Source organism: Phalacrocorax carbo, chromosome 5, assembly GCF_963921805.1.
Source record: "Phalacrocorax carbo chromosome 5, bPhaCar2.1, whole genome shotgun sequence".
NCBI lineage: Eukaryota > Metazoa > Chordata > Aves > Suliformes > Phalacrocoracidae > Phalacrocorax > Phalacrocorax carbo.
The window spans coordinates 28,575,193-28,589,951 of record NC_087517.1 but is presented as its reverse complement, the minus strand read 5'-3'; the positions used below and the strand labels follow the sequence as shown (position 1 = coordinate 28,589,951).

The window sequence follows — 14,759 nt, the reverse complement described above, 5'->3', positions numbered from 1 at the left end:
GCGGCCGCCGGCGGGGCAGGAAGGGGCGGGGCGGGGCTCGGTGCGGCATGGGGGGTCCGCGGCGGCTGCTGCTCATCTCCAACTCCACCCTGCACGGAGGAGGGTACCTGGGCCACTGTCAGCAGCACATCAAGAGCTTCCTCGGGGAGTAAGCGCGGCGCTGGGGCTGCGGGGGCTGCCGGAGCCTGCCCCGTCCCGTCCCCCGCCGCTCCAAGCGCTCTTTTCCCTCTCCTTTCCCAGGAAAGTGAAGCGGGTGCTGTTCGTTCCCTACGCCCTGCACGACCGAGATGCCTACGCCCGGACCGCGAGGGAGAAGTTTGAAAGCTTGGGTAAGGCTGGCCCGCCCCGGGCGCCGAGGCCCTCGGGGAACCGCTGCGGAAGCGTCGCCGTGGCCGCGGGGCGGCCGCGGGACAGCCGTGGCGCAGGGGCCGGCCTCGTGGCAGCGCCCCGGCGGGCACTCGCGTGCCGCTGCTGTGAGAGGGGACGAGGCGGTGAAGGCCCCTGGGCCAGCACCTCTGCCGCAGCCCCTTGCACAGGGGTCCGAGCGGGGTGAGTCCCGCAGGCAGCGGGGAGAAGGGCTTGGCTACCTCTGCTGCAGGCCCTTATGTTACAGTCATCGCGGGGAGTGAGAGCAGTAGGGAGTTGTTCGCTAACTTCTACCTAGAAGTAGATGCTTTAGAGGCCTCTGGAAGAAATCTTGTTGCAAACACTTCTAACCGCTTCACAGAGGAAGTTTTTGTTCCTGAATACTAAGTGGCATCTTTTTATCCTCCTCAGTCGCATGGGGTAACGTTCCTTCCCCTACATCTTAAACCTCTAGCTCAAGCCGTGCAACTACTGGTGTTACTATAATGCACTTCAACCAGCCAGATACTTCCATGATGAACAGCAACTGAACTTTGCTTTAAGCAAAGAACTTTCCAGAGCAGCCTACAGCAACACCTCCACCTAATTTCTATCACTGTTCAGTATAACTTTGGACCTGTTACTGTAGTAATAATCAGTACTCACTTCCCTGGGCAGTGCACTTTGCTCCTTGTCTTGCAGAAAGACTGCTGGTATCAAACGTCCATGTTCTTCTGGCGCTCATGGCACTTCCTGTACTCAGTGAACACCCAGCAAGGCAAATCCGTCAAAGCCAGACATTTTAGCCATTACAAAAATAATACCTGGATCAGATATTTGCACTAGTAATGCTAGACCAACGATGGCACATCCTGTTAAGACTCATAGCCAAGCTGAAGACTGACAGCTTTTTCCTTCCCTCATTCTCCAGTTAGCTGGTAATGCTCAGCAGGACTTTGTGCCTCCGCCTGCACCTGCTGAGTGAAATGCTCTGCTCTTAGACACTGAGCATGTACATCTGTAAAGCAAACATTTCCTGCCATCCAGCTGGATGCAGAAGCCCTGCACTAATATAGGATGCATACTCTGTTTTATGTTGTTGAGTTCTCTGCAATTTCCCTGGTTGTCTGGTGAGGCGTTTGGTTTGGGGTCGGGGAGAGGGGACAGAGAGCGACTGAACGTGCCGCATTCCTCTGCCAAACTGAAGTGGCAAAGGTAAATACTTTTTCATTTAAGGTTATGGGCTGGACAGCATTCATGAATCGTGTGATCCAGTGGAAGCTGTAAGGAAATCTGAAGCAATATTTATCGGTAAGCTTTACTTCATGCTCCCTGATGAGAGTTTATATAGGGCACTGGAGTAGTCCTCAGAGCTGGCACTGTAGAGACAGCAACAAAAAAGTTGGGCCTAGCAATTATTAGAAACTACAGAAAACAGTACTTTAATTGGGAACAGTAAGACCCTAAATTTAGTGGTGGGGAGGGAAGTAGGAGAGGTTAACGTAACTTCATCTCCAGTAAGTTTCAAATTATTCATTTGAACAGTGCTTCAGTGCTAAAAACATGATCGTCACAGCTGTATCATCACTATATCAAGTATAAGAAGATTCAGGGCTACTGTGCTCAAATGAGCGTAGTCCTAATGCCATTCTCCTGGGTATCAGAACAGCGTCTGCTGTCAAGCAGCCAGCGTCAGTGTTACAAGGAGGACTTGGGGCATGAGCCTGTGGCCTGCCCAGTGACCATTCCTCTGAAGCTTCTAGCTTTTTGCTGCTCAAAGCAGGATACTACCCTGAATATAGCATAGAAATCATTGAGCCTGCCAAGTTTGTAAAGGCTTCAATTAACACTGGTGGTGAATGCATGTTAAATAAGCTGGACTCTCTTTCGGCAGGAGGTGGGAACACATTCCGTCTCCTGAAAGCTCTCTACGACAACAGTCTGATACAGGAGATCAGGAAAAGAGTTCTTGAGGTAAGACGTGCAGGACTAGGGCCAGTCTGAATGGCAGGATCTCATGCACAAGCTTTTGTTGAGACAAATCTAAGTTGATGCTACATCTTTGCTTAATATTTGAAGTATTAAAAACAATCTCATGCAAGGGGTGAACTGAAATCTGTGGCCAAACGAATTTGTTGTTAGTCATTGAAGCTTGAAATGGCTAAGGTCAGCAATCTGTCCTTCTAGGGCAGTTTCCCAGATGTGGGACTGCAAGACCTTGGGATGTACAATGCTGCATAGTACCTTAGAAGTAAGCCCCTCAACTTAAAATACCAATAAAGAGCTGTGCAGGATTTCATCTATGTCCAGAAACCCTGTTTTTCAGCTTGAGATGTCCACTTTGTGTCTTGTTAATAGGTATAGATGCATTCAAGTTGCAGGTTGTCTGCTAATAAACCAACAATAGAGTTGGATCCATCTGTGCCTTTTAGACAATGTCCTGTTGATGTTGAAAATGGTGTAATTATCTTGGGTACTTCCTTGACCTGGAACTGAGATGTGTGAGTGCCATTGAGCCCTTCCAGTCAGGAGCCCCATTCTGGCTGGTGAATCTCGTAAGGCACAGCAAAGATACACCATCCATGGAGAAGAACAGAAGCAAAGTGTTCCCCTAGCACTGAGGAACTGCAGACAACTTCAGGCAGATTTATGCAAGCATAGTGTTTGAAAAGGCCAGCTGCCAAGAAGAAAGGTTAGCTAAACTGTCTTAATATACAGAAATTCAATGCCTGTTGTGGGCAGAAAAGGCAGAAAATATTTGAGCCCAGTGAAGTCTAGATAGCTATTTGGTTATAGTAGCACCAGTTCTCTCAAAACAGCTTGTTTTTACTAATTGTTCAGCATTACCCATATACTTGCATGTTCATGTGGAATCCTCCAACGTACAGCATAGTACATCATACTATGTACATAGCACTAGTTTAGGTATTACCACTACACTGGCTGGCCCCAATACTGGTAAGCTGATGCTGTGGCAACATTGTACTCAGCTTTAGATGGTCTAGTCTCTTCAGAAGCTAGTTAAAAGCTAGTTTCGATATTGCCTGTAACTGCAACGTAGAGAAGTTCTCTAAAGTTCTCTTTAAGAACTTTGAGAACTTTAAGTTCTCTTCTCTTAATAACAAAGTCCAATATATGCACTGACAACCTTACCAGCTCTCTCTTGCGATGGGAGTCATAGAGTTGTGAGTAGAGGACACCAAATGCTAGTCCTCTGACAATCGTGACACATACATACAAACTATTGCCCACCTCAAAACCTGAACTCTTGTTCATCTGCTTTTCACCTGTAAAGTTAGCAGTGAGATGAACTAGAAGGACTAAGTCTGATCTCAATGCTGAGTCTCTGAGATTGACAGAAGATGCTATAAAATGCAGCCCCTAGTTGTGATATTAATCATTGCTGCATATTAATCATTGCTTTTGTCTTTCAGGATGGGATTCCTTACATGGGATCCAGCGCAGGAACTAACGTTGCTACCATCAGCATCAATACTACCAATGACATGCCAATTGTTTATCCACCTTCCCTGCAGGCCCTAGGTTTAGTTCCTTTTAACATCAACCCCCACTACCTGGATCCAGATGTTAAGAGCACTCACATGGGTGTAAGTAAAGCATGCCAGAGCTAATGCAGTGTCAGTGTGCAGGTGGGTAATGATAGCATGCAGTAACGAGGCCTTACAAAGTTATAGAATGTCTAACAGCTGCTCCCTAGAGCCCTTGGAAATGCCAGTGAGGCAGTAACATTTTACTGCCTCCTAAACCTTTTCTCTGAGTGGGAAGAGGAGTTGGCAACAGTATTACTGAGGTGGGACAAAGTGGTTTTCACTAACAGAAGCTGAAATACTGTTGCTTCATACCGGGCATGAAATGGGGGTGAGGGTGGAGAGAGGTAAACTTGAAATGTTAAGATGCAATGCACTATGCTTCTGGAAAGCCCTGCCATAGACTGTCTCACCTGCTGCTTAAGAAGACCTAACTTAAACATACATTAAGAGGCTTAAATATCTAAAGGTCTGAAGGAACCATCAGAAGAGGGAGATCTTGAAATTGTATGTGAACACGTTGTGTAAGAAGATGAGGGCACTAGGGTCCCTGCAGAGAGCACACCCTGTAACATCTAGTCCTGAGCAAGCACGTGTACTAGTATAACTGAAAGAAAAACACTTTAACCATCAAGCACAAAGACTGACATCTCCAGTGTATGGAGGAGCTGATTCTTGAATAGCCTGTCAGGAGCTAATTCCTCAGGGTATAGTTTCTGTGGTGCATCTTTTCAAAGCCCATATACTCTCTTCCTTGTAATCAAAATTTCTTCATGGTTAGAGGAATTATTAAAAATTAGGGGACACTGAAGAGATGGAGGATCAGGGTATGCTTCTAGAATTTAAATGAAGTTGAAGGTACTCACTTAATCAGCTTGTCACTAGGTAAGCAGACAATCTTTTCCCTATAAATAACTTTAGTTACTTCTCCGAGAGGTGGCTGGAAGCTCTGTACTGTACCAAGTCTCTGCTGTGTTCCTGTGTTTCCTTACCAACAAGTCCTTCTGGTTTGATTTCTTTAACTACTGTTGCTCAGTTCAGCAGCAAACCCTCGGGAAACATGGCAGAGCTGTGCACAGAGGGAAATTCTTCAGTGTCATTCCTACTTGAGGATAAACAAGCAGATATTTAATCAGTGGAAATCCATGGTTCACTACCCTTTTTCATGAAGGTGGCATTTCAGGCATTTGCTGCCACCACCTTCCTCAGTGCTCTTGTTCTGAGGGTGAGCATGTAGAAATAGCATTTAAAAACAAACAGCTGGATGCACTGAGTGGAAGTACGTTTTAAGGCTTTTCAGGGTTGGGACTCTGTGAGTTCTGTTCAATCAACCTACAGCAATTGCTGCTAGTCACGAAGGGTAAAATACATATCAAAGTCAATGCTGCCACTTCCTCCAATACATTAGTCTAATGAAAGCATACTGCTTGAGGGAAAGTGCCTGCTTTGTTTACTGTTATGAAATTGCTGGCTGTCCTTCTACTTGGATAGCTCCAAGTCCTACCTTACTGCCTGGGCAGCTAAATCTATGCTCCATATTGCAGGAGACAAGAGAGGAAAGAATTCGTCAATATCATGAAGAACCAAACACCCCTCCGGTTCTGGTGAGTAGTAGTTCCCAGTCAGGAAGCCCATGGCTGTAGTAGGCTAAACATCTTCAATGCATTCTTGCTGGCTTTCAGTGTTGGTTCCCCTGCCTGACAAGCCTTACAGAACTGTGGCATGGAAGGCTAGTTACATTTTTGCTAAGAGCTTCAAACTTGGATTTTGCTTACTTGCAGAAAATGGGTTAGAACAAATGAAATGCATTCTGCCTATTAGATGCTTGGAGTCCTGTTGCCAAACACTGTATTTTAGGCAGCTCTGAATTTTCCACTCACTGGCCACCATATGTTGTATGCTGGGGTGGTGTGCATGCAGATGGTAAGATATCTCCCCTTAATCTTTTTGCAGATATTCTTAACTTTACACTTTGTTTTAATCTCTGTAGGTTTCTGAATCTGCTCATTCAGTAGTATGTCCATAATTACAGTATGTCTCTCTGGGGAAGTGGGACCTCTGGGTCTCCTGTCCCTGTGCTTGAGCTTGGATTATAAAGTTTGTGCTCTAACAAACCCAGCTGGCTGTTGCTTGGCCCAAACTGGATCTAAGAACAGTGGTAGGGGAAGTAGTTGTCAAAAAACCACATTTTCCTTTTCTCCTTAATAGTTTCTCATTCTTTAAAGGGGAAAAATAAACAAGAAAATCACCTTCTAAAACAAGATAAGTCACCTAATTTTGTCTTGGCATCTTTGTTATAAATGGTGAGCGAGAAAATCTTGTTTGTAGTCAACTAGTGAGCCTCACTAAGATTGGCCTGCTTGTGACAAGCATTCTAGCCTTTCAAATAGCTTGAAAATATTGTTAAATGTTTCCACCTACATTAGGGCTTGCGGGAAGGTGCAATGCTGCTAGTGGAAGGAGACAAAGCCACCTTGCAAGGAGTGACAGGAGCACGTCTGTTTTTGAGGTAAATGTTTCATTTGAATTTGAATGGATATCCTCCTTCAGAAAGGGAGACTTCTATTAGACTCCTGGCACATGCTGCCTGTCCCCCCCATCAGATGTTACTTAATCCCTTGCTCCCATTTCTCTTTGGGGAGAACGTGAGTATTGCTTTATGCTCCACTGGAGCAGGCAGTGTGACAGCACTCTCAAGGATGTCTAGCTTACCCCGTAAGTGCTATGGCATTACATCCATTGATGCTTGTGTTTCTAAACTATAGTCACCATTCACAGAAAGAGCCCCAGTAGTCAGCTCTGTTATTGAAGGCCAGGGGAATGCCAGTTTGGCCCTAGTGTGTTGAACTCTAGAACAAGGCAACTCATGTCTTCAGTCATATGGACATTACTAAGAAATCTAATATGTATGTCCTGTGAAGCAGGCAAGGAAGGGAGTCAAAACTCTGCTTGTTATAAATAAGGATGCCTTGTTCTATCCCTAGTAACAGATGGAACCACAGTAGTCCTAGCTCCTGTTAAAGCTCACAGTATGGTTTGTCTTGTTTACAGGGGTAAGAAACCAACTGAACATGAGCCTGGAACAGATTTCAGTTTCCTCCTGATTGACAGTAATCTCCAGAATCTGTAGCAAAAGTCACTATATGGGAAGACAATGAGGAGGAAGGAAAGAGATGCTTCTAGTCCCAGGGTGGGTGGAGAACTTCAGCTTTATAAATAAAGCTAGCTTTTATTTATAAAGATAAATATGCATTAGTGGGCTCTTTTCCCCACCCTGATCCATGGCCCAGACATATCTTCTTCCCAGCAAAAATACAATTTTTGTTGTGCTATTTGAGTAATTGTAGCTGTTGTTAGTCTGAAAGGGTCTGTACAGTCACATATCCACTCTGACTCCTTCCCCATCAAAAGAAAGTTGATTTAACACCATTAAGACAGGACACCGAGTCAGCTGTTCCTGCGGCCTAGCTTTATCTCCTAAATGAAACTGTTCATTTAGTGTACTCCCACACTATTTGTTTCATTTTTGTGCTAGTAATAAAGGGAGAAGTTATGCATTCAATTACTTTTATTTGCTTCAGACTCATGTTAAATATATACAATGCTAATTATGTACAAAAGTGTGCATGTTAAAAATTTTCAGGTTACAAACTTGCAAATCCTAGAAAAGTGCAAAATTTTAAAACATCTTCCACCATGCTGTACAGAAAAAAATCCATCATTAGCCAATATACACACTCTTAAAACATACTGATCAAAACAAAATAAGACATACAGTATACTCTTAAAGCACCCAGAAGGGAAAAAGATATTGCACAGAAGACTGACAGCAAGTTCATTACAGTGCCTGAAGGCTCATTTTTGAAAGTAAATATTTGCAACACTCCTCAGACCTAACATTTAACTCTTTAAAAAAGGCGTTTTTTTGGCATTTAAAAATCCATTTGTAATCACATAATTGCACAATCTGTAAGAATTATCAGAAGATATGGTTAGCTGTTGCTGTAAGGCCTTTGTTTCCACACTCTCATCAGCTTTAGTAAATATTCATCAAGCAAACTGAGTAGCATCACAGCTTCCATCAAAACACTGACCAAAAGGAGGTAAGTCTTACAAGCAGCATTTCTCTATTCTTATATGAAGCTGCTAATGCATAGTGAAGGGTTGAATGAGAACACATATCACAAGTTTTCCTTTAATTTTTTTCCCCTCATGACTTTAAGCAACAGCTCACATCTATGTATGACTAAAGCAGTACCGTCAGGTGCAAGACTAAGTTTATTTTAAAAATTTACTTCAAGGCAAAAAAATGTCTCCCTCAGGAAGAAAATACTGACTAGATAGGAAGCTAAATAAACAAGTGGCCTCTAAGTTCAGTTAGTTCTATGATACATATGGCTGGATGTTTTATATGTCAATCTCAAAACACAGTAGCAGCTTTAAACCATAATCTGTATTGACGACCCGTGCTTCTGGAACAGAAGATGTGTTTGTGCTGAATATATTCGCAGACCTAACCTCTGGAAGTACCTGCCAAATTTCCTAAGTCCAGTAGATGAAAATAGAAAGAACACAACTGGGGGAACTCTCTCCTGAAGACAAGCAGTGAAATGCCTATTTTATTTGGGCCATTTGGGAAAATGGTAACTAAAAGAAAGACGCACTAGTTTTCTTCCACAGATGCACAGCAAAAGGTTGAACTAAAACTGAACAAAGGGTACCTTTGATTAAACACTACAAGCAGTTCCTCACGTATGGGGTGTTCAAGACTGCAGTAAGATGAATAGCACTCCACTCAAACTGTGCAGCACACGCTGTGCTGCCACTCAGAGGCATTTCTGCATTCACACATCTGATGACTGTAGTAGTGAAGAAAGGGACAATAGTATTTTACCAATTTTTTAACTGCAGTAACTTTTCAGAAAACCCTTGCTTCCTTTAAAAGTATGTGCTAACAAAGGCAATTATTTAATAATAAGGAAAATTTGGCTCCTTGCAGGGAAGGAACGACATTTTCCAACCACTTCCGTTGAGTATAACATTGGTATACAATGAACCCACATGCGTATGACTACAAAAACTATTACTCTCCCCAAAAGGAGACTACTAACAAGTGTCATGTTTACACCTGAAACCAATATAGCTTTTAAATCAAAAAGCATGAAAAGCCTATTCTAGAAAGTGCTGAACCACATGCTTGATTTTCTACCCAATTAAATATAAACCTATGTAGTGGTTTCATCTAGCAGTATTAGATCAGGCCTTACGTTCACATTAGGATATGTATTTATATATGCTTTTTAAAAAAAAAAAATCTTTGAAAGGAAAAAGTAATAGCACAGCACCTATCCTCAGCATCTAACCTAGCCAGCAAGGTGCCTTTAACAGTGAGAGAGAGGATTGCCTTCAGGTGACAATACAGAGCAAGTGTCTACACAGACTCTCAATGTAGGAGTGGAAGGAGGGTGACACCTCCTCTGCTCCCCTCCCTAGCTCTAAAGCTCCCTACCATACCGTAATCCGTATACAGATACACATTTTCAGCTAAGTAGACATACACAGTAAGAGCTTTGTGAAGCATTTGGTTGCTGTATGTATATTTTTCTAAATTTTGTTAACTGAGATTGGGAAAGACTTGCAGAGGAAACAGTGAGGAGGGAGACATGGTCTAGGAAAGTGAGGTATACAACTCCCATTAACTAAGGCAAGAGTTAAAAGACCTACCTCATTATGGTCCATTAAAAATAAAAATAAATGTATCGTTTCTGCAGGACTATCTTAAAGCAGACTGATGTAGGACTGTTACCAGTCCCATAGAGAATTTTTACAGTGCAGAAACTTAGCTCTTTGCACTGCATTTAAAGGACACATAAATACAACTTTAAAGAGGATCCTTATAAAGCAGCCAAGTGGCTAGACTACTTAAAGTCTGTAAAGACTCTGATAAGCCTGCTCTGTAAATAGTATTCATGATCTAAGGTGTACCAGGGGAAAAAAAGCTTGTTTGTATCAAGGTTGCAGATGAGCAAAACAATTGTGTGCTTATTATTGGTTTTTTTCTCTTTTTAAAATCAAACGGGCTTTCTAAAACCTCATTACCATGATGCGTATTAACCATCAGGAGAAGCGCAGTTAGTATAAGATTGGGATTATTATTTTGTGATGGTGTTGGTAAGGTACCTGGATGATAGAAGATGTGGTTTCTAGATATCCTATGAGCAAGTATTAGGTAACAAGTATATCGATATAGAATAATTTGCATAAGTCAAATGCTAATTTGAACAGCAGACGTTTCACTTTCTGATAGTACAAAAGCTGCAAAGGCTAGATAAGATTCTTCGCTATAGATAAAAAGACAACTAAAATACTATCAAGAATTATAAGTAAATTGATGAAGAAAAATTTAAACATTTTACCTGAAATAAAGGAGAGACGCCTTCTAAATATCATCCTTTGGTATGCAAGTTCAAAACTGTGCTAGGAAAAAGTTATTCAATAGTGCTAACTACTTGATCTCAATTATATACAGGTACAAAAAGAGAGTCAGTTTTCAGTTTCTTTTAGATATATATATTTACACTCTTACTTACTCAGCTTCAAAGGTAAGCATACCTTAAACTTTAATAAATATCATTAGGGTTGTTCCAAAAATTAAATGTAAGAAGACACCACCAAGAAGATCTTGACAAATGTAGTGTTATGAAACAACTGTTGCTTAAGACTTTATTCTGAATTCCTCATCAGAATTCTCTCATCTCACAGCTTTACTTTTACACTTAAATAAATCTTAGTTCAAAAACAAAGCAGAATCTTATTTCACCAATACTATGTGAAAAGCAAAATGTGATCCTAAGCTTTACTGACTTGAGGAAATCAAAGAATTATGGAAGTCAGTTCACTAATTCACAGTGCACTGCATAACAGACTGCAGTTCAACCAACCTAAAAAGCTGATCAGAAGAATAGTTTTCTACTTTTGAAGAAACTTATTCAAATAAGTTAAATCCAAAAGCAACAACATAGCAGCTCATGCTCACACTTAACACCTATATCTTTTATTTAAAGCTGGTTTTAGATAAGGCAAAGTGCAGACCTTCAAACCTGTGGGGCCCTTTCCAGAGGGCCTCTCACAAGAATGCTAAGCATGTAACGGTGTATACCCCCAGGACCAGATAAAAGATCAAAACGTATCGATCTTGCCATTCTACATGGAGCATGAAGCAGCTCAGCACTCACCTGTCCCCCTCATCTGCTGCTGCTTTGTGCAGAGCACAAACTAGCCTCAAGTTTGAGAGCCCAAGAACTGCCCACATTTAAACCTGTCCCAGATATTTGTGAAGGTTACCTAATGCTTCTAATGCACTGAAATGATGGTGTTCAAATGTCAAAGCTCTTCACCTTAATCTCTTTCATCCCAAATTATTTAAACTACATTATATTATACTTAAACTGAGACAATGTATTCAGTACTCTTTAACATTAAACTACTAAAAACATTAATTCAACTCTTGTATAAACATACCTAACCCACAATAGGACATTTTCAAACCCTCATGTGAACCCCTCTGTGCAAGAGAAAAAACTATGCCCTCACCAGACACTACAAAACACCCAACTCCTCAATTTTTCCCACTTGATTCTGCTAGCCTGAAACATCATCGCTTCCTTCCCTTCTCCCCTACAAGTAAACACTAAACCTCATATACGTATTTAAACAGAACATACATGCATGCTTAGAAAAACCATCAACTCAATGCCCAAAATGAGATTTTTTTCAACTTCCCATAACACAGAAAAATCTCACATTCTGAGCTGAAATGCTTCTAAATTACTCTTGAAAAAGCTCCCCTGAAATCCTTTCTTCATGAAATTGTAATGGACAAACATACTTCACATTCTCATATACAACTCTTAATACTTCCAGAGTATCCTTAGTATTCTTACTGGATAGGTAATTGATTAAAAATAGTATTTTTCACTTCTCTGTAGCTTATTTGAAAATATGGGATGTGGTGGGGTTTTTTTTTTTGGTTGTTGGTTTTTTTTTTTGTTTGTGGTTTTTTGTTTGTTTGTTTGTTTAACACATGGAACCTGAAAAAAACCACACCACTCTACTTCTGGAAATTTAATGCTCTCTTGGCAAATGACTCAGGGAAATAATTCTTATTTTCTCCTAACTTTCCAGATGATCCAGTCTGTCACAGTGATTAGTTAGAATATTGCAGCTATGCATAGACCCACTTGTTCACTAGTCTGATTTATTATTTCATTTACAAAAGTTAAGAAAAAGCAACGCAACTTTCTGTACACAACACACTGATCAGTCATTAAGAGGGAATTGGGTTTTTTTCCAGTAAAGAAATTGAGGACACGAAAACAGTTTTAATGAGACTAACAGAACTGGTAAAGATTATCCTTTTGCAGGGTAAGGAGATATTACTATTTCTACAAAGGTAATAAATATTGCGCTAAAAGTTAATGAAATGAGTTTATGTATTATGAAGTTCCTCAGGTAGTTCAACAGCTCCTCAGCCACAGGGAATATCTAGTAACATTTATAGGGGGATACAACACACATTCATTTCCATAAATAAATAAAAGTAACAAGAAAAGTGATGGTAGAGGCAAGAAAGGGGTAGCCAAAGGGAACATACTAGCTAACAATCACTTATAGCTCTGTCTCGTATCTATACTCCCCTTATCCCATGGTATTTTCTCCTTTTAATGGACATACATACATGTATATACATATATATACACAAACATGCACACATATATACACATGCACACATACCTTCACACGCCAATCCCAAAATTCATATTTTTCCCTCATCACCAGGCTTTTCCAATAGTATGGGGTTTATAATTTAAAGTCATTAACATTATAAAAATGTCAGAACAATAGGAAAACATACACCCTGCTATCATCATCAAGTATTGCTAAACCAAAAAAATTCAGCAATGGCTTCTCCAAAATACAGCATACAATCCATAACTATTTTTGGGTATAGTGCACATCTGATATTTTCTTTTCCCAGGTCCTAATCTCATCTTGAAAACGGATACATTATCTGTTTCCCTGCTTGTTTTTTTCAGGAAAAAAAATATGGCTAACAACTTGTTTGGTGAACACCAAGCCAAGAAACAAACAGGTGCTATTTAATGAAATTATGCTGCAATATTGTTTAAATGATTTTGCAGTGGAAATTTATCTTTTGTTTTTAGGAGTTGCCCCACTAATGCAGCAGACTGATCTCTGACCAATATAGGTGCCGATTCTTCCTCTATATTTCTTCAAGATTTAAAATATATTATGGGATTTCTTGGTGTGTGTCTTAGTCTACTTAACATTATAAATAATTTCAGCAGCAAGTATTTCCTACCTCCTTCAGCTCCTTCACCACCTTCAACTCCTTTGAAGTTATTCAGGTCTGTACTTTAAACAATTTCTGATAATCAAGTAGTGCAACACAGATGTTCCTTGCAGAACAGCCTAAAACTGGAACTACACAAAATAAGATAACAATAGCCATTTACAGGAACAAATTGCAATAATTTCTTCATTGGGCTAAAAAACATATTGAAGAGGTCGTAACTGTCAGCTATCTCAATTTTGCAGCTGCCACAATTTTAATTTACTGCTGGGGAATTACAATGCCGTCAAAGCAAAGCCAAATATCATCTTTGTGATCAAGGAGCATCTGGCCCTATTCAGCTTTAAATCAAACGCTACTTATCTTAAATTCAATTAGCAAGCTTGGGTTTGGAGGGGTTTTTTGTTCATTTGGGTTGGTTGCTTTTTTTTCCTGAAACACAGTTTTGGTAGCTATTTAGAATGGGATTCTGCTGTGACCAAGACAACACAGTTAAGGGAAAATATGCAAGCAAGCTACCTTGCTTGAGTACCTATGCTTATTACTATACCTCTACCATAGGTTTATCTTCGACAGACTTAAGTATCAAGCCCCTGAAAGTTGAGATATACACTTAAGGTGACCACAAGATTAAACATGTTTCTGGAATCCGTGAGAGAAGGTAGAAGCAGCAATCACTTGGAATCTTGAGTGTTATATTCAGTCTCTCCTGATGAAATCTGGCTGAGCCGTTTGCTTGATCCCCACAGCTTTCGGGAAAGCTGACCTGAACGCATCTGTTTAAAAGTAATGCAGAGAAACAAAAGGAGGGGGAAGGGATAAGGTGGATAAATTAAAAAGGAATTCAGACACTGATTCTGATGAAATGCAGACACTACAGTGTACCGCATAAACAAAGTTACACCAACAAAAATTATTTGAAAACAAACCAAATGTTACACTTAGGGATGATTCTTGGGACTGACAAAAAACAACAGACAAAACACTGGTCACAGTCTTCTCTGATTTTGAACAGTTAAAGGAATATTGCCAAGTAATGCATACTTAATAGTTAACCTACTTCAAACGGCTTAGAAACAGTGTTTAGATTGCTATTTACATAGGAAGGAAAAGAAGGGTGAGTGTCAAGCAAAAATGAACCAAATTAGAAGAAAGGGCATTTTATTTTAGAGATTTCAAACCCAAATTCCTAGAAGTGAAAAAGAAAAGATAATCAAAGTGCAGGGCAGCAATGGCAGAATGAAGGAAAGAGAGAAAGGTGATCTCCTGGTGTCAAATTTATACAGTCTTCCAAAGATTCTGGGTAAAGTGCTCAGAGTAAAATTTAAACGAGAAATAATTCATACTGAATATTCCATAAGTAAAGACAGATAACAAGCAACCAGAGGCCATATTAAATCCAGCACCTGGTAGGCCTGCAATCTGACAACGATTTGTAAGAAGCTTTCAATTTACTTCTTAAGCACAAGGCTTATGATTGGCCAGTAGTGATC

At 40.6% G+C, this 14,759-nt stretch overlaps 2 protein-coding genes across 7 annotated transcripts in view; one reads left to right on the top strand and one right to left on the bottom strand.

Annotated features, from left to right (window-relative positions):
* Nucleotides 1-20: 20 nt before the first annotated feature.
* On the top strand, nucleotides 21-7,455 carry LOC104045152 (alpha-aspartyl dipeptidase). Its single transcript, XM_064451783.1, has 8 exons — nucleotides 21-148; nucleotides 241-329; nucleotides 1,582-1,656; nucleotides 2,240-2,319; nucleotides 3,780-3,953; nucleotides 5,438-5,497; nucleotides 6,320-6,402; nucleotides 6,945-7,455. The coding sequence occupies exons 1-8, from the start codon at nucleotides 48-50 to the stop codon at nucleotides 7,021-7,023; spliced, it is 741 nt and encodes a 246-aa protein (XP_064307853.1). The 5' UTR covers nucleotides 21-47; the 3' UTR covers nucleotides 7,024-7,455.
* Nucleotides 7,456-10,602: 3,147 nt separating this feature from the next.
* NBEAL1 (neurobeachin like 1) overlaps nucleotides 10,603-14,759 on the bottom strand; it is a 92,198-nt gene continuing 88,041 nt past the window's right edge. For all 6 annotated transcript variants that reach the window (XM_064451775.1, XM_064451773.1, XM_064451776.1 and 3 more), the window contains one exon: nucleotides 10,603-14,042. In XM_064451775.1, the coding sequence (XP_064307845.1) occupies nucleotides 13,966-14,042 (77 nt within the window). In that variant the 3' untranslated portion in view covers nucleotides 10,603-13,965. The remainder of the gene's footprint in view (nucleotides 14,043-14,759) is intronic.